General features: G+C 50.2%; 7 protein-coding genes across 7 annotated transcripts; 3 read left to right on the top strand and 4 right to left on the bottom strand.

The window, feature by feature from the left end:
* Nucleotides 1-71: 71 nt before the first annotated feature.
* N7457_008264 (ATP-binding protein) lies at nt 72-2,900 on the bottom strand (the record flags this gene model as incomplete). The annotated part of the gene is made up of 2 exons (XM_057179307.1): nt 72-1,088; nt 1,146-2,900. The coding sequence occupies 2 exons, from the start codon at nt 2,898-2,900 to the stop codon at nt 72-74; spliced, it is 2,772 nt and encodes a 923-aa protein (XP_057027693.1).
* A 474-nt stretch (nt 2,901-3,374) lies between these two features.
* N7457_008263 (serine/threonine-protein kinase) lies at nt 3,375-6,478 on the top strand (the record flags this gene model as incomplete). The annotated part of the gene is made up of 5 exons (XM_057179306.1): nt 3,375-3,606; nt 3,661-4,818; nt 4,851-5,557; nt 5,613-5,675; nt 5,735-6,478. 5 exons carry the CDS (start codon nt 3,375-3,377, stop codon nt 6,476-6,478), a joined length of 2,904 nt encoding a protein of 967 aa, XP_057027692.1.
* A 662-nt stretch (nt 6,479-7,140) lies between these two features.
* Nucleotides 7,141-10,491, bottom strand: N7457_008262 (DUF3591 domain-containing protein; the record flags this gene model as incomplete). Its single annotated transcript, XM_057179305.1, has 1 exon — nt 7,141-10,491. The coding sequence occupies one exon, from the start codon at nt 10,489-10,491 to the stop codon at nt 7,141-7,143; it is 3,351 nt and encodes a 1,116-aa protein (XP_057027691.1).
* Nucleotides 10,492-11,116: 625 nt separating this feature from the next.
* On the bottom strand, nt 11,117-12,959 carry N7457_008261 (RNA methyltransferase; the record flags this gene model as incomplete). The annotated part of the gene is made up of 6 exons (XM_057179304.1): nt 11,117-11,308; nt 11,714-11,782; nt 12,168-12,340; nt 12,390-12,682; nt 12,736-12,834; nt 12,883-12,959. 6 exons carry the CDS (start codon nt 12,957-12,959, stop codon nt 11,117-11,119), a joined length of 903 nt encoding a protein of 300 aa, XP_057027690.1.
* Nucleotides 12,960-13,134: 175 nt separating this feature from the next.
* On the top strand, nt 13,135-14,319 carry N7457_008260 (uncharacterized protein; the record flags this gene model as incomplete). The annotated part of the gene is made up of 3 exons (XM_057179303.1): nt 13,135-13,308; nt 13,368-13,436; nt 13,492-14,319. The coding sequence occupies 3 exons, from the start codon at nt 13,135-13,137 to the stop codon at nt 14,317-14,319; spliced, it is 1,071 nt and encodes a 356-aa protein (XP_057027689.1).
* A 244-nt stretch (nt 14,320-14,563) lies between these two features.
* Nucleotides 14,564-15,606, bottom strand: N7457_008259 (MICOS complex subunit MIC26/MIC27; the record flags this gene model as incomplete). The annotated part of the gene is made up of 3 exons (XM_057179302.1): nt 14,564-15,211; nt 15,289-15,381; nt 15,463-15,606. The coding sequence occupies 3 exons, from the start codon at nt 15,604-15,606 to the stop codon at nt 14,564-14,566; spliced, it is 885 nt and encodes a 294-aa protein (XP_057027688.1).
* Nucleotides 15,607-15,718: 112 nt separating this feature from the next.
* N7457_008258 (mitochondrial intermediate peptidase) lies at nt 15,719-18,103 on the top strand (the record flags this gene model as incomplete). Its single annotated transcript, XM_057179301.1, has 1 exon — nt 15,719-18,103. The coding sequence occupies one exon, from the start codon at nt 15,719-15,721 to the stop codon at nt 18,101-18,103; it is 2,385 nt and encodes a 794-aa protein (XP_057027687.1).
* Nucleotides 18,104-18,675: the final 572 nt, after the last annotated feature.

The following is an 18,675-nucleotide window of genomic DNA, read 5'->3' as shown; positions in this document are numbered from 1 at the left end:
GCCATATTGACTATGGCTCTGACTCTCAGGCACTGTTCCGGTCTCGAATCTTGGTTTAGTGACTCTCAAATCTACATATGACCACCAACGTGAATGTTCTCCAAGTAGTCATCAAACTTCGCAGATACCTCAATGACATCTTTGAGGTGATCATATGTGAGAACCTCCCCCTTCCACTTCGAATACTGGCGAGCCGTTGTAATGGTATTGCGAATCTGCCGGCCATTCAGCTTCTCCCCCTGAAGCACATCCAAGCTCTCCAGCAGATTCTCGACATCGGCAGGTTCCCGACCAACCCCATCCAATCGCTCGATAAACGTCTTCCAAATGATCCGTCTCTGTTCCTCGCCGAGAGGCGGATAGTGCAGTGCCAGCTGAATTCGTGATTTGAACGCCTCATCAAATGTGCCTACCCGATTGGTAGTCATGATCAGAATTCCTTCGAAGTACTCTACAACGCGCAGGAATGCCGATACGAGCGCGTTCCGGTTCAGATCTTCCAGGCCGCGCTGCTCGAGGAAAACATCCGCTTCGTCGAGCAACACTACACAGTTCCAGATCTTGCCCAGGTGAAGCACAGACTCGAGGTACTTCTCCACCTCCTCGGGCTTGGTCCCGACATCGCCGCATGTGACTCGGTAGAGAGGCCTTTCGGCTCTCTCGGCCACGCTCTCGGCAGTTAAGGTTTTGCCCGTTCCTGGGCCGCCGTGTAGAAGCAAGATCAGGCCGTTGCCTTTACCGGCAATTAGGTCGGCGGAGTAGTCGGGCTCGAGGTACTTGGTTACCAATGCTTCGATCAACTCTCTGGATTTGGAATCAATGGCGAGACTCTCGAAGGCCTTTTTGTTCCATTGAACCTCTGAGATTCGATCGACTGATAGATCGAACCATTTCTTGCGTCGGAGATTGAATCCGGTTATCCTCGGGGGCATTAACATGGTGAAGCTTCCTGGGGGAGGGTGTTCTTTAGCCAGGGCTTGCTCGTCGAGTGGTATTCGAGTCACATTTCCAAATCTCTTGGTAATGTCGTTTGAGCCTGGGTGTAGTCTGTTGTAGGTATTCATGTCTATGATGTATCTGTCATCGGCCTGGTGGGAATGCTTAGTTCATTGTGCTGTCACTGCAGGGGGAAGATAGCCACATACCATAGTCTGGAAGTTTTCTTCCTCGGTCGCTTGGTAGGACACATACTGCCGTGTGCGGAGTTTCCAGAAAGTCTCTCCACGGCGCTGAAGCTTGCGAACGAGATCTTCAGAGGCATATCTGATCGGGAATACTACGAGGTCCGTGATGGCATACTCTCTTTTGGAATCCTTGTCTGAGTCGTGGTAAGAGGGAAGCTGGCTCAGCTGCTCGAAGTGCTGACCAAGCTGGGGCGACTTTAGCTCCTTGCTATCTCGCGACTCTGGAATTTCGAAATCAAGCCTGGTATGAATTTTGTAAAAGTCGCCATCGAAACCCCAGGTTTGCCCGTTGATGTACCAAGAGGGATTGGTGCTGGATCCGGTTTGGACTTGAATTGGCCAATCCATTGCTACATGACATGTTTCCTCCTTGTCTTTGGTCGAGACTAGGAGATCAGTGCTTTTGAACAGGTATTGGAGGTATTCCGGGCGGATTTTCCCTTTTTCCAAGAGCAGGTCCGCTGCGGCGTATTCCTCACCCCGGGTCTCTTGGATATAGTCCAAGAACAGGTCGAATTGCCTTTGCGCCTCGGAGCTCATTCTTTGTTTCGCCTCCAATTCTTTGGCTCCTCTGCTATGATAGATAAAGAGATAAGGCGAATGGACCTGTCCGTTACCTCGGAAGTCATTATTCATGGATTGAAATTCTCGAGCGCTGAGGAAATCCCCTATCACCTCTTTAAGGTCTTCGGAGACTGGGAGAATACTCTCACTGAAGGGCTTTGGCGTGGTATACCTCGCATTCGGCGACTCCCGCTCAACCCTTCTTTTGTAGTTCCGGAAGACAATGAACGATATGTCTCTATTGAGAGCGAGGTAAAGTTCGAAGTTGGTCAGTGGGTCATTGCAGCGCAGATATGGCGCACCCATATTCCTATGAATGAGCTCTGGAGGATCACTGTAAATGCCCATCCACGCAGAATTGTGCGTGATTGAGAACCCCGTGTTCTCTCTGAGTTCATGCATCGGTCTGAATTGATAGTTGCTGTCAAACCCCCCTCGATTGTCACCCGGATAGGTAAGATCTTTCTCAATTCGATAGAGGATCTGATACCTCGAGGCTGTAGTCACCCCAGGTTTCCCTTCCAGCTCACGGACCTTGGCTTGCAGAGCTGTGATCTGGGATTTAAGATCATTTGCCTCCGAAAGAGAGACGCTGCCTTGGCTGGGAGGTGTGTACATGACTGGGCGTGCATTATTTGCATACTGCTGGTTCACACCGTATGAGTCTACTGAGTCTGGAGTGCGAGTTTGTGGTCTCTGTGGAGCGTAAGGGGCATTGTTGTACCCCAAGACTGAGCCTTGGGGGTATGGGTTATGAGGAACAGGAGCCGGTGCATACTGGCCTGGCCTCGCCTGGCTGTTGGCTACAGCCCGGTACTCCAGAGAAGCGGCGGGGTTTTCAGAACCACTAGACTCTTGGCGGAGTAGATCACGCTCAGCCAAAGCCATCTGGAGTCGTCGGGCGTTCTGCCTTTCCTGCTGTTGTAGCAGCATCATTTGGAACGAGTAATCTTGCTTGACCTGGTGTTGGCGCGCCGCTTGGTGATTCGCGGTATAGGGCATGTCATTATGTCCAACATTAACATATTGCCCGAATGCCCCAGTAGTTTGTCCCTCTTCGGGGGCGCCTTTCACGCTCATATCTTCGGAGATGGTGTTGGTCATGTACATCTCATCCTCCCGCGGGGGAGGCGGTCTTGGATGAGGGAACATGGGTACAGAATAGTCAAGGAATTGTTAGAAATGTTCACTGGAAACTAAGAAATGAATCAAAAGGGGGATTTAATTGTCTGGGCAGAAATGGGGGCAGTTCAGAAATAAGCAGCCGGGGGGACGCGAGATCCCGAATCCAACGGGCAACCCCGCGTTTGGAGTCTCGGGTCATGTGCATGTGAGTGTGGCTGGGGCTCTCCGTGAGGCTCATTATGTCCTGCATCAATGAGATTTCTGTACTTGGATATAAATTGTACACGAGAACATTGAAGGTATGGAGGGACCAGCCTGTGATTCTCCTATCAGGAACTTATATGGGTAGTGCTTACCCTCCTCCGTAGTTGCCAGCCCTAACATGGGGACTTGATCAACGTTCGAGATTCATACTTCATACTTCGCAGCCCATGCATTTACTCAATATATTGTTAGACTGTTCATTCGCAGGCCATCATTCATTGGTTCCGAGAGGCAAATATGACAGTCTCTAAGAAAGATACAACCCGACGAAGCCTTTTCAATCTCTGGATTCCAACCAAAGTCGTCGTCTCTGGAAAGCTAGACACATCTCCAACTGACTCTGGAGCATCAGAAAGCCCGGCATCAGAGCCAGCTATCCCAGGGACAGGAAAAGACCGACTTAGGACTCGCTTAACTCGCAGTGGCTCCAAAATCCTGTTGTTGCTGGGCCTACGGAGTTCGTCTAAAAGTGAGCAGACTTTTTTCTTTTCCTTGCGGGGCATTCACTCATTGGTTGTTGCAGGTAACAAAGAATCCAGTGCTGAAACCGATTGCTATAATTCTGTACACTCCGGCAACGAAAGTCCAGGTCTTTCATCCCCATCCTCCCCAAGTGATAATGGGGACAATAGCCCAGGATATTTGACGGCAGTCGAGTCCCCACAAAGTGAACCACTACCTGTCACTCCTTCACTCGGCACTCCCATCGAGGGAGTTGACACATTGTCTGAGCCCCTTCCCGATCTTCGGCCATCACCCGAGAGTCGCGGTGAATTAGTTGCTGAGGATTTACATCAACATAACGCAGGTGAAGACGCTCCGTTAACCACTGTCATTGAACAATCAAGTCCATCAAATTCAAAGTTCGTCGATCGTTTCTCACACAGAATCTCCTTCGCCTTCGGTCAACCCACTGTGATCCGTCGCGCAAATCTTCGCTCTAGACCGAGTATCCTTCCTGTCACTTCCCCAGTGTTAGACGGTCTAAGCAAACAGATTGATGGAGCCAACGATAGTTCAGACCCATCAACCAGTCCAAGTAGTGTTGGTTCCCCTGTTGGCGGGAAGACAACTCCATTGACCCCATTGACCCCATTGACATCTGGGGGCCCTTCTCCGTCGGATGGAGACAAGCGACATGATGGACATGAAACTGCAGTGGTTCATTGGCCCGCTGTCCTGGAAATTGATGAAGCTTTCGATCCATTAGTCGCGAACTCAATCACAATATCGCCGTCAATCAAAACAGTGGAGATGACATCGGTAGCCAAGATTTACTTGGAATTATACTTCAACTCCATTTTCCAGAGCAAGGACCCACGTCAGCAACGTCAGCTCGAATTAGAGCAGCATATCTACGCCTTTGAGCTTACCGCCGAGGAGCGATTGATGACAAGGCGCAACTGGGTATTACGAGAAAATGATCATCTCCGGCAGTGCCGTGTACTCAGATCGAATCGACACTGCACCCAAAGCGAAGGCGCAATATCCGTGGCTGGGTACAAAGCTATAAAAACTCTGGGAAAGGGGAGTTTTGGTGTCGTGCGCCTTGTTCGGCAGAATGGCAGTAGTCCAAAGATGTCCCATGAAGATGACCCTCTGACTCTCAAAGATGACAATGTATCGGTCAGGTCGAACCCTCTGGGAGCTCTAATGTCTGCCATGGAAGGCGCCAAGCAGAGTCGCCGAAGGTATATGACTGGCGAAAAAAAGAGGTCTACGCTATGAAAATCATCAAGAAATCCGAGATGATCCGCAACTCCCAAGAAGGCCATATTCGAGCGGAAAGAGATTTTCTTGTGGCCTCAGAAGCCTCTCGCTGGGTTGTTCCTCTGATCACTAGTTTTCAGGATGCCAACAATCTGTACCTTGTAATGGATTATATGGTTGGCGGAGACTTTTTAGGGCTCTTGATCCGCAGAGATACGCTCCGGGAGGACTGGGCACGATTCTATGTCGCTGAAATGATACTATGCATCGAAGAGGCACATCGACTGTGCTGGATCCATCGCGATGTCAAGCCCGACAATTTCCTCATCTCTGCTTCGGGCCATTTGAAGATCTCCGACTTTGGCCTCGCATTCAATGGGCATTGGTCTCATGATCAAGCCTATTACAATAGCCACCGTTACTCCTTGATGGAGAAGCTCGGCATTCAGGTTGATGGCGATGCTGAGGATCAAAATGAGGCTGCCAAGGCAAAAGAACTTGCACCTGACGTCAAATTACATAGCCCGACTGACTGTACTGCCCATCCGCCTCCGTCAACGGGTTTGTTGGGCTGGCGAGACAACACTGGCAGACGCAGGTTCGCAAAAAGTGTTGTCGGGACCAGTCAATACATGGCACCTGAGGTCATTCGAGGTGAAATGTATGATGGGCGATGTGACTGGTGGAGCTTGGGTATCATTCTATACGAGGTACGTCGTTTGGGACCCCTGTTCTGTATGGGTCAAACTCTCATGATGTTTCCAGTGTTTGTATGGCTTCACGCCATTTGCCTGTGAGAATCGCCATGATACCAAGATTAAGATTCTCGTAAGTGATCCATTTCTTCGGTTCTGCCCGGTGGCCATCTCGTTCTGATATTTCTCAAGCAACACGCAAAAACTCTTCACTTCCCGCGGGAGAAATCTTCGGACAAAATGGTTTCTCAGGATGCCATGGATCTCATAACTAGAATTTTGCAAGAGCGAGAATACCGCCTGTGCTCTCCGAAGTACCAAGTCAATGATATACTGATTGGACGGCCCGTGTCAACCCAGATGCTGTATTCCATGGACACGCGGTACAGAAACATCGCAAGCTACTATGTGTATCCCAATGATGCAGCAGACATCAAAGTCCACCCATTCTTCAGAGGCATCCGATGGCAAGACCTCCACCTGTGCCAGCCACCAATGGTTCCTAGAGTCAAAGGTTGGGAAGATACCAGATATTTTGATGATTGGAAGATGGCCGACAATGCTGCCGGGCAGACTATCACTAGTGACTCAGATGAAAATGCAGATAGTCCTGGTCAAAACCCCAACGAGATTGCCACCGAGGCTAAAGCGATTGGTCCTGTGGAAGGCGCTACCCAGCCTCCAGTTGCTGAGGCTTGCCCAAGCGCAACACCAGAGCAGACGAAGCACGCCGAAAAGAAAAAGGAGAAGAAGCGGCCCCGTGATAAGATTCTTCGAGACCAAAAGATGAGCAAGTCCGTCTTGGACATTCGCAAAAGGGCGCGCTTTTTGGGATATACATATCGGCGACCCAACGATGTTGCTTTGGCTTTCAGTACAGAGCGAGGGCGTCAAGTGCATTCCAGAGGGCAATTGGCAGGTCTGTACGCCTCCTGAATATATTTACAAGCAAAAGTCGCCAAAAGGGAAGTCGGCGTTCTCCTCCGGTCTATAGCAGACTTGTCGGCTCATATTGCATCGCCATTCCCGCGACAAAAACCACCATCCTTTTACCAGGTCGTACTTATCCATACATCTATATGATACCTTCACTCACAAGTGGCTGTTCACCCTCCTTTGAACTGCGGTCTTGCTCCGCTCTCCCTCTTATATATCATTAGAATGAAGATGGCCTCATAGATCTTTTCCCCTTCATTTATCCCATAGCTTTTAAGTACAGGTTGTTTAATTTGCTTGTCAGCCTCGAGATCAAGCGACTCATGAAGAATACCAAACTGAATGTGGAACCCAGCCTACATAGTTTAAGAAGAATATCTTGTCATCAGATTTATTCAACCTTATGGTACTTCATCGAAGATGAATGAGATTAGACAACCCAAAGAAGAAAAATGAGGACCAGCATCGAGGACTTAAATGACAGCAAAAGGATATTTGGATATCTTCTGGTCTCAAGTCACATTGGGCAGGTAGAGAATCGGGGTATCGAAGAACAAATTCGGGAAACGGAAGGTTTTAAGAGGGTATCAAGTTGTAGGAGTATGAAAAGGTGAATGATTTGGAAGATGCATAAGTGGCGAGGGGGAAAGCGAAAATTGGGTTCACAGAACAGGCGCGCTCATTGAGAAAGCCGAGTCCGTGACACGATCCTCGGGCTTCATCGTGCCATTGAGAAGAGGGCAAAGCTTCTTGTTTGTTTTGATGTGTCCGACCTGTCCACAGTTCGCACACTTGCGCTGAGTACCAGCAGGTCTGCCATCGGGGTCGCCGGAACGAGGAATACCCTTTTGCTTCTCGCGGGCGAAACGACGCTCCTTGTTACGGTTCAGACGGCCGAGCTCGGCCTCAATCAACTTCTTGTTGCGGGCATCGACTTCTGGGTCGCCTGTGGGCTGGAGAGATTCCAGCTTGGTGTGCATAGCTTCGTTGTGGTGGCGATGTTGGATATAGTGTCTGATAACGCGGGGATCAAAGACATGTTGTTCCCTCTCCACGATTTCACCGTTGTCCAGCTTGACTTGGCGGGTGATGCGTAGCACCTTGCCGCGTTGGCTGTTGAAACTCATTTTACTGAACTGACTTGTTGTCTCATCATCACGGCGATATGGTCCAGGTGTGGGTGCTTCGGATCGAGGTGTTGGTTTGTTGAATTGATCCTGATATTCGTCTTCATGGTCGACATCGCTTTCCTGATCAGAGTGCTCGATAGTGGAGGACAAGCTGCTCTTTTGTGCGTCCCAGATACGGCGGATGGAGGTTTCATATGACTTTTGTTGACGGGCAACGTTGTAGCTATGGCCCCCAAGCTCCTTGAGTCGCTGTGCGTCCAGCTTATCTTCAACACTTTCGCCAATAGCCTTGAAGCCACCTTTCATACTTGTTTTGATGAAGTTGTAGCCCTCACCACGGCCGGTTGGATCTCCTTCGCCATGAAGTTTCAACATAGCTTTGCCTTGAGATGCCAACAAAAAGTTGCGGGTTGCCTTCCATGGAGCCATCTGCTGCTCAAAGCTCTCAGATTCTTCGTCCTCCTCATTTTCACCACCAGTCTCGGCATCATTGCCATAACCAGTGTCGTGGAGGTGTTGTTGTCCAATTTGCATGGATTCTAAAAGACAGACATCTTCAGGCTGGACCCATGAACGAATCGTGTCTTGATCGGGGAGATTTGGATCCAGTGGCTTCCAATATTTAGTGTCTTTGTCATGTTGCAGGAAATCCTTCACTTTCTGCCGATTCTGCATATCCGTGGTATTTGGAATATGAGCAGTGACATCGCTGATCGCGAGTCGCTCATCAGGACTCTTCTTCAAGAGACGATACACCAACATCTTCATGCGATTCTTGGCGACCGTGGTCACCTTGCGTGAATGTGGACCAGGAATGTCCACAGACGGGAATTGTTGTCCGGCAACATAGAAATTTTCAATATTGCGGAGGAAATAGGTGCTGCCATTGGCTCCAGTTGTGTTGCGGACGACAAGGAAGTCTGTTGACCTTGTTTGGTGTTGGAATAGTGGGGCTCGATACATAGAATTTGAGATTGCAGGAGAGATTTCGCCGGGGTCAACATGGCCGAAAATCGAGTACGGACTCTTGTCTTGAGGCAATAGGACAGCAGTCTCTCCAATGTCTGCCCTTGGGCGAGTAGGATCATCGATGTTCTTTCGGCGGTAATAGTTGATGAAACGGTTGCACATTCCAAAGTTGGCAAGCGTCATGGGCTGCTCCTCGGAATATTCCACTAGCAAAACGTTGGAATTGTCTCCCATGGACAATGATTGCGTAGATTCATAAACAGTTTTCGCGTCTTTTCCACGTAAGTGCTTGCGTCTTACGTGAACAGGGTTCTTAAACCAAGACGTTTGGCCAGCCCGGAATGCCATAGCTGGTCGGTGGAAGGATCTAGCTTCGGCCTTGGCCAATTCAGTTTTATAGTAGGGCCACTGCAACCGCAGAGCCGGAAGAGCGTGCTCGAGCGTCACGTTGCCAAGAGTACTGCGGATCTTGTTCTGATGATTCTGCTTGAGCATGTCATATGCCTGATCGTTCGAAATATTGTACCGTTGAGTGAGCCGGCGGGTCAGATTTAGATCCACTTCATCTCGAGTGCGAGGAGCGGCATGCTTCGGCTTGTGGGCAACAGCATCAGCTCTTAATTCGTCCACGAGAATGTTCGGATCATTGAGGTCAATTGTGACTTTCTTCGCAATCTTCATCGTTGCTTGTTCCGGGTCATCCAATAGCGGGATATCAATGTGTGACAGAGCAATAACATCCATCGGAGTAGGACCCGTCTTCCGTTTTTTGTTCGGCGTGTCGGTGTCCATGAGCCAATCTGGTTCTTCCTCATCGAAAATAGGATCTTTGCGTTGTGCCAAAGGCCGGTCTTCTGAATCAACACTGGAGACGTCGTCATTGATATCCCAGTCGACACAAATCGTGCGAAGATCTTGCATAGTGAAGCCACCCGGCAGCACTTCATCTCCGTCGATATCATCTAAGCCATGGTCTTCTTTTGTGTCCTCGTCTGTCTGCCCTTCCTCCTCCTCGCGGGATGACTCTGTGATCATCACGAGGCCAAGGGATTCATGTTCGAGGCCACGCTTGAGAGGTTGACCGGTTCTGAATGTTCGTTCATGATCAGCCGCCAGCTCAATGTTCACTTTGGTTGGTAAGACCGGCTTTGGCGGCTTGACCGGCTGTTTTCCGAGAAAGATGGCTTTCTTATGCGGGATCAACTCTAGCCAACGTGGAAGAGTGTTGCGGTCGAACGTGGGGAACAAGGATTGTAATAGCTCTTCGTGATTCTCGGGCGGAGCAGGCGGGTTTTCAACGCCTGACATGGCGAACAACTGTTGCTGAAGTTTCCAAGCGCGGAGTTCAACTGGGTTCATATCTTCAGACATGATACTGTCATCCTCGGGAAAATCTTCTTCCTCCATCATGGCGGGTTCTGGCTGAGATTCCGGAGCTGGCGGAAGCGGCGGTAGTTCGACTGGAGCATCCGCTAATGGCATTTCCTCGTCTTCAAAAAGACCGCGGGTAGCATCCTCATGTCCAGCATGAGGCGGCGAGAAAGAGCCTTCGCCAAAGAGATCATCGAGATTGTCATCCTGAGCCTGAGTCGCCTCACCCTGATCCCCGAATAAATCATCACCATTCCCGAAAAGGGCGGCGTCGTCCGACCCCAGGTTCGCGAACGGATCCTGGCCGTCTTCCACCGCAGGCAGGTTTGTGGCCGGGCGTCCTATTATCTCTTCTTCCGGAAGTTCGTCATCGTCAAAGTCTTCGTAATCGATCGCATCGTCGGCCTTTTCACCAACTTCCAAATCACGCGACAGGAAATCCAGAGAGGGGCCGTTATCTTCGTAGCTGTTCAGTTGTCGCATCACATTGTCGAAATCGGTATCTTCCTCCACCTCCGGGACTTTCGGCGTTGCGTGAGGCATGATGGGCGAGTATCGTTGTGCCGAAATTTGGACGAAAGTTGTAAATAGGGCAAACCGTTGGTTTCAGCGAGTCGGCAAGAGAAATTAGAAGTGAGAGATGAAGGAGCGAGCCACACAGGCGACAACGCAGTTCAGAGCATGCACATCTGGGTAGCAAGCGATTCTGCGTTGGACTTGAATTTGGCCGATGGTCTGATCGCGCAAGAAAGAGACGAAGAGGAGGGTGTCGAACAGGTGGTTGGAGAGAGAAAATGGGTTCCAAGGATAACGCGCGACGGACGGGTTCAGGCTAGTCCCGACAAGGCAATCAGCTTAATGCCTTTTGATAGGACTCAGTAGAACTTCTTTTCAAGAGGCGATAGAAAGTGCAATAGAAGACACGATAGAAGCAAGTCTATAGAATATGGATACGATTATAGTATCAATCCTATTGATCAATTTTAAATGCAAATAGAATAGAATATGAGATCCCAGGTACCCTTCATGTGGCGGGAACTGCACTCTTGGTTACTGTGGATGTCCGAACGGGTCCCTCGATCTGTATACGGAGGTACGGAGTATATAACTTTCTACTCCGTACCAACTTATATCGTCGGTACTCAAGGATTCCTTCGACTTGCCCTACCTAGGGAAACAGGGTCCACGCTTCACCCGGCCATTCTCTTACTTGGTAGCGGCTTTGGTAGAGGCTGATAAGCCCGAGGATGAGCCTACCGCTATCATCGATGGTATCAGAGAGCTCCTGAAAAACGTCCGGGCCTTCCAGAATCAAAGCATTCATGAAGACCCAGAGGTCCAGCGCATAGGACGTGAATGGCTGGATTCTATTGATCGGCTAGCAAACAGGTCACTTTTTTTCACGTAAAAGGGCGAGCACAACAAATCTCTGTCTTGCTGATGCAAAGTTTCGGGGTTTGGACTCTGGTGTCTATGTCGCTGCGTAACCATAGCTACCTGATAGATAAATTTTGCTTTTACTTCCAAAGGACACGATGTGCGTCAGTTCTAGGAGATTGGACACTCTTAGCGATCACGCATATATCATCGATAAAACTGCATAGTATATAGATCCTAGTATGTAGGAAGTCAACGATCTTATCTGATATTTGGCTATGAGGAAATTGCAACTCCCTAGTAGAACTAGGAACTTGATTCTAGTAGTTTCTATTATAACAAACTGCACTTCGTAGCATACTGGAATATGTAATTTAGATAGAAATACCGCTTTCCAGGCGTTTAGCCGAGGGATAAACTGCATAGGAGCTGGCGGTATCCGGACATAGATCTTTGCCTAAATAGGCGTGGCATTGACCGTCCAAAATGGGGAGAATCAGGGACAATTCTCAACCATAATAACGGGCTCATAAATCCTCGTTGAAGAGATCTAGAAGCGGGAACTAAAGACTCAACGCCGGAATATTACCATTTTATGAAGACTTCTAAGAAAATAAAGGTAAATTATCGATCTAAAGGGTAGTATTAGATTTAAGAATTATCTTTGTATCTCTATAGAGGAAAGCCTAAGAAGGAGACTCATAGACCTCTACTATAATAATCCCTTAATAAGTAAGTGGATTCGATATCAGGTGAATAGTAACCGTAAGTCATGACACGTTGAAGTCTCCATAGAAAATACATAACGCCTTGCTTGCACCCTCCATACAATAATGCATTACCGTAGCCTTCCGACCATTAGGAACCAGCTTTGCCATTTGCTTCAGATCAGACGTCCTTGGAATGTAAAGTACCATATGCTTGCTGAATACAGAGTACTCATCATACAATCTCTGGAGAGAGTAAGGCTCCATGGTCTTGAGGTCGAATACCTGATCTGAGCGATATCCCGGGCCTGTGCCAGTTAGTTGATGTCGCAAAAGCAAATGATTGGTGATAAGTACCTCCCCATGGGGGGCTAGCGAAAACAATACTGTATGGCGCCAGTTCTTTGAGTTCTTTCTTGAGGATCTCGAAGCAATCGCCTTCGAACCAAGTAATTCTGTCCTCGACGCCATAGATTTTCGCATTATGTTTTGCGCATTTGAGTACGGCCGGGTTTTTTTCAATCCCATAAACTCGCTTCCATTTACCGGTCAAGGCAAATGCAATGGTGTTTCCTCCTGCGCCAGCGAAGGCATCCACGAGAATACTGCGTCCGGCAGGCGCTGACTCGGCAATCTGTGAAGCTATTTGGCTAAGATAGTATAAGCAGAAAGTCTCGGTTATATGGAATTCGAGACCACAAACTTGGCGACTGGTTCTGGTGTGACGCCAAACCAAGCATCATCGGTCAACCATACACCATCATCGTATTTGGAGAAGATCCGGTAGCGCTGTGCCCAGTAGCTGGCGTTCGGGTCAGTTCTGATTTAATTGAGTCGCAATGCCACTTACTTTTGAATATCCCAGGGCACTTCTTCCAGACTGCTGTAATGATGCACCTCAGCAGGCGCTTCCTCTTCGTCGGTCATGATGCAGTGCGGCGATAAAGCGAGATGACCGTTTCTCGATAACTGATAAAGATGCACGTTGTTTGCATGGTTTGCACGGGAATCGGGCCAACTCACATGCCTGTCAATACAACACAACTTCCTTGATCAGAATCACAGGATCTCTTATCCCAGGTTGTGACTATAACAGAGCATTATGTTTGGTGCATTAAATCGTTTCATCGGCCGCCTGGACGGGGAGCCCGGTCAACCCTCTCGCAACGGCCCCAGTGACAACGCATTCGGTTTCCAGGTCCTCCGCAACAAAGACCCGGAACTGCCCTTGGAGCCTTGGTTTGACTTCATTGTGGGTATCAATGGCCATACCATTGTGAGTATATTGAATCAATGTATATTCAGTCGTCTGCCATCGCTCACATACATCTACAGGAAGATCCAGACCCAAATCTCTTTGCGACGGAGTGCCGTAATTGCGCCGGAGGGAGCTTGAGATTGGAAGTATGGAGCGCAAAGGTGAACATGCCCTCTTGATACCTATATTGCTGGAATCTAGCTAAACACGTTCCTCTATCAGGGTCAACGAACACACACAGTGACTCACCCTGTACCGCCAACCAACCCCTCCCTCGGTCTTGCGCTACAGCTTGCTCCCCTCTCCTCTACTCAAAATATATGGCATGTCATTGCCATTCCATCACCGCTCAGCCCCGCATATCGAGCGGGCTTGCTCCCTTATTCAGACTATATCATTGGAACCCCAAGCGGGACCCTAAGAGGGGAATCTGCACTTGGGGAGTTGGTTGAAGATCATCTAAACCGCACACTAGTACTTTGGGTTTACAACAGCGAATTTGATGTGGTTCGTGAGGTCGAGCTTGTTCCTACAAGGGGCTGGGGTGGGGAAGGCGCCCTCGGTGCAGAGCTAGGATACGGTGCTCTTCACCGACTACCCATCGGGCTCGGGGAAGAGGTGGAGGGCCCAGGGGAGGTCGTTTTTGAGACACGCGAGGGTGGCACCGCTGCTTCAGTGGGCGGCCCTGCAAGCTCTCTGCCAGGCATGGCGGCTCCTCCGACTAATTTCCTAGTCCCAGCAAATATCATATCGCCGCCGCCTTTAGCTTCAGCGCAAGCCAGAGTTGCCTCCCCATTAGGGAGCAGATCTCCCGCCGGTCGTCGTGCAGCAAAATCACGATCAATCGCCTCTCCCAATAGAGCGTTCGATGATTACTTTGCTGAGGGTGAAGAGAAAAGTCGGGCACAAGACTATGCGCCGTCGCGGCAGGGAACGCCTCTACCTCCGCCGCCCAAGTCTGGAGTCTCCCCACCTCACAGAGGAAGTCCTGCGCCGGGAGGCTCCCCTAGATCTACTCGGGAGAAATGAGTGATTGATAGGAATCAGATATCAATTTAACGTAGTGAATGACGAAATTAAATTATGTCAATCATCGCAAGCTGTTTCCATCTACAAGTATACCTTCATAAAGGCCCTTGATCAGACCAGTTACTGATGACGAGATGGTTGAAACAAAAGGAACTAATCCGGTTATGTCTTCGGATCTAAGAGTTTTAGGCGTACATATGCAACAAAAAATTCCGCTCTCTAGCCCCAAATAAACGGGCTATGTTTAGTGACCCTTGCTCACCAGCTCTTCCAACTTCTTCCGGGTGTCACCAATCTTCTCCTCCATCATCTGGCGCGCCATTCCGCTGTGCGCAATGCCGGTGTACCAGATGTGCTCCGCGCGCTCACGGACAGCCAAGTGCTGCTCGGCAACGGCAGGGACCTTCTGCTCATACTCCCAGATCAAGTCTCCGACATTCCGCATAGTCACGGGCAGGAGGCTGAAGGCGGCAGCAGTACCGAAGGCGAGCGGTGATGCAGTGCGGAGGAACATGCCGCGGTTGCGCGAGACAATCGAGCCGGCCATGGCGGCCACAACGACGTAGACACCGCCGGGCAGAAGACGCTCACCGGACTCAGGCGAGGGTGCAAGCGAGGCAACAGTGTTGGTAAAGCAGTTTTCGATGTTAAGAGCGCGCGACAGGAAGTTGTTGAATCCCTGCTCTGCGGCAAGGGAGTGTGAGTAGAGGAAGAGGCGGGCTTGTCGGACCTGAGCGGTCAGCATATCTGTCGGGGTGGGCGAAGAAGAAGCTTGTTGCGCAGCCGGTGCAGAGATCAGCTCGCGAGCGGCAGAAGCAGCAGGCGCGGCAGGCTGGGAGGGTTTGGAGAGTTCGGGGATGTCGGCTGGGAGGTCATCGTAGATAGGTTTCCGCTATATTAGAGAAGAAATCGCGTGTCAGGGCCGACGGTCTAGATCTTCTATCAAGTTGGGAGTAAATCGGATCATACACTGTCTCGAGGCTCTTCTGCGAATGCCGTCTTCTTGGGATACAGGGCAATACCTCCCGCGAGGAGAGTGGCTGCAATCGGAGCCACAGCCCGCTAGGCACAAGTCAGCGTGGAACGGGACATTCGGGATCAATTGCACCCAAATCGAAGAGGAACGACTGAACAAAGGCATACCTGTTGCAACATCGGCCGGAATGACATCCTGGGGCGTGTGGGGGGAGGGGAAGTAGGGGAGCTGGTAGTGAGGATGAAGCAAAGTCGTGTTGCAGCAAGACGGGAATTCTTCGGCTCGGCGGAACCTCCAGAAAACTCCGTCATTGCCCGTTCTGCTTTAACCTTGATGCTTCTTTTGAAGAGGGAGTGAATCTATGACATTTATTTCTAATATTTATTTCTGATGATTTAATTTCCTGTTCATACAGTCTCTACAATGCTTCGCCCTTTGCGACGAACGTTGACATGTCGCAAATCCCTATACCCGCGGTCCCAATCACGAGCCTTCGAGAGCGCCGCATCTTCTCCGTCAACGTCGTTTGAGTACATTCCAGCAGACAACAGTGCACCAGGGAAGAAGACCGATGACCATACTCTGCGCCATGTTTTTGATTCCCAGCCGTTCTGGCATGAGTTCTCCCAGCAGCGCACCACCGCAGTCCCAAGACGAGCCGGATTAGTTCAAAACCAGTACCTCACAAGCCCCGAAGGTTTTAGGACATTCGCAAATGTTTCACTGCAAAGGTGCCAGGCTATTGTAGCTAAGGTACTTGCTGCCTCCACGGTAGACGAATACAGGGCTCTGGCACGAGACCTTGATCGGCTCAGTGATCTTCTGTGTCGTGTCATCGACCTGTCCGACTTCATTCGAACCATTCACCCCGATCCACAGATACAAGAAGCAGCCACGCAGGCGTGGGCTCTTATGTTTGAATATATGAATGTTTTGAACACTACCACGGGGCTTCATGAGCAGCTCAATAAGGCCTTGAACAACCCCGACGTGACATCATACTGGACTGAGGCGGAAAGCATCGTGGCACAGATCCTGAACAAGGATTTCTCTAACTCTGCGATTCATATGCCGCCCAATGTGAGGCAACGGTTTGTGAATCTCTCGAATGATGTGAGCCAGCTAGGATCCGATTTCATGAATGGCGCAGAGCCTGCGAGGTCCCAGGTAATCTTCGGCGCCAACAGCCTCCAAGGAATGGACCCTATGGTTATTTCCAAGATCAAGAAATGGAATAAGAAAGCGCCAGTGCCAACTACGGGTATTGTTCCTCGACTTGCATTGCGCTCAGTGCATGATGAAAGCGTTCGCAAAGAGATCTATCTCGCCACTCGGACATCTAGCAAGCGCCAGATTCAGCGGCTAGAGGAGCTTCTAATGAAGCGATCAGAGTTGGCCCAACTCACGGGTTATAACAGCTTTGCACACATGACTCTCGGCGATAAAATGGCCAAGACGCCTGAAGCAGTATCGAACTTCTTGACCTCGCTCGTTTCAAGCAACCGGGGGCCAGTTCGGGAAGAACTATTGAAGCTAGAAAGCGCCAAAGGCTCCTCTCTCCAGCCTTGGGATCACGCATACTACGTTCACAAGCGCGTTCTAGAATATTCTCAAGCTCGTCGCTCTCGTCACATGGGTATTATCAATGAGTACTTCTCATTGGGAACCGTCATGCAAGGTCTCTCTCGACTCTTCGATCGTTTGTATGGTGTGCGCCTTGTCCCACATGAAGCGTCTCCCGGTGAGACCTGGCATCCAGATGTTCGTCGGTTGGATGTGGTAGACGAATCAGAGAACCATATCGCAGTTGTATACTGCGACTTGTTTACACGGCCGAGCAAGCACCCCAATCCTGCTCACTTTACCCTACGCTGCTCGCGCGAGATCTCTGCCGAGGAGGTTGCCGAGTGTGCCTCGATGAATGAATCGGCGCACCCGAACGATGGCATGGCCACTGGTGTAGACCCTCAAACTAAAACTTTGCGCCAGCTTCCAACCATTGCGCTCGTGTGTGATTTCCAGGAGCCTCAGGCTAATGGCAGCGGTCAGCCAACGTTACTAAGCGAACAGAGCGTTCGTACTTTATTCCATGAGATGGGCCATGCGGTCCATTCTATTCTAGGCCAGACGCCTCTGCAGTCGATTTCCGGGACTCGGTGCGCCACGGATTTCGCCGAACTTCCGTCCGTGTTGATGGAGAGCTTTGCGACTGCGCCAGAGGTACTCAACCTCTACGCGCGGCACTGGAAGACTGATGAGCCTCTATCTGAGAGCATGATGCGCAGCATGGAGCAGGACCGTAATGCGCACGGATCTATCTACGGTGCTGTTGAGAATGAGGCTCAGATTCTCATGGCGCTCGTTGACCAGGCCTATCACTCGATCCCAGCTGATATCAGCTCAGCCGGTATTGACTCCACTGAGATCTATCACCGAGTGTTCTCTGAGCACTCCAGTCTACCCGACCCGAATAATGTACAGCCACGTACCTCATGGCAGGGCTTCTTCGGTCACTTGTACGGCTACGGTGCTACCTACTACAGTTATATCTTTGACCGTGCGATTGCGAACAAGCTCTGGCAAGATGTCTTCCAGTCTGGTCAGGCGGCAACTGATCGTGCTGCCGGCGAGCGATACAAGAATGAAGTCCTCCGCTGGGGCGGTGGCCGTAATGGCTGGCAATGTGTAGCTGGTGTCTTGGGGAGCAGCAATCCCTCTAATACCAATGGACGCCTAGCTGAAGGTGGCGATGAAGCGATGCGTGAAGTGGGTCGATGGGGCCTCGGGCGCGAAGGCGTGTCTGGATAATGCGACCGAGTGTACTTATATCGCTTTCTGAAACGATCTTGAAAGACTTGGTAAATAAACATAAGTTCATAATATGACTTGATCTCATTTTTGTGATTTTAAAAATACTCTTGAGGCTTGATACGGGGATTCCTGTGAACGAATGGTTGCCCGACGCGTCCAACTGCACGGACCTGCCCACATGCTCTCCATTCGAACCCTTCCAATGAGAGACTGCCTAGGCTGCTCAGTGATCTCCGGAGGTGCATTGGACGCATCGTCCGAGACTAGGTTACTGCTAAGTAACGCCACCGTTGGTGATGGCGGGGTGACTGGAATGTCTCACTGCCCCTTTGTCTGTGTCTCAACCCTGGAGTACTGGATCAAGACTTGACCGTTTCGATTTCTGAAGCCTTCCGGAATGAAAGTAAGAAACAATCCGATTTTAAGACGTGAGACGAGGCAACTGAATTGTGATCTCCCCCACCACAGCCTATTGCAGATTCATGCCTTTAAGCCCATAATGTCTCTGACGTCCTTCCACTTTCCTGGTGCATGGTGGCTTGCTGTAGCGGTACCCCCCGGTACCCCCC

Source organism: Penicillium paradoxum, assembly GCF_028828445.1.
Source record: "Penicillium paradoxum strain IBT 22861 chromosome Unknown utg000007l_segment0_segment0, whole genome shotgun sequence".
Taxonomy (NCBI): Eukaryota; Fungi; Ascomycota; class Eurotiomycetes; order Eurotiales; family Aspergillaceae; genus Penicillium; species Penicillium paradoxum.
This window is presented reverse-complemented; position numbering and strand designations above follow the sequence as displayed.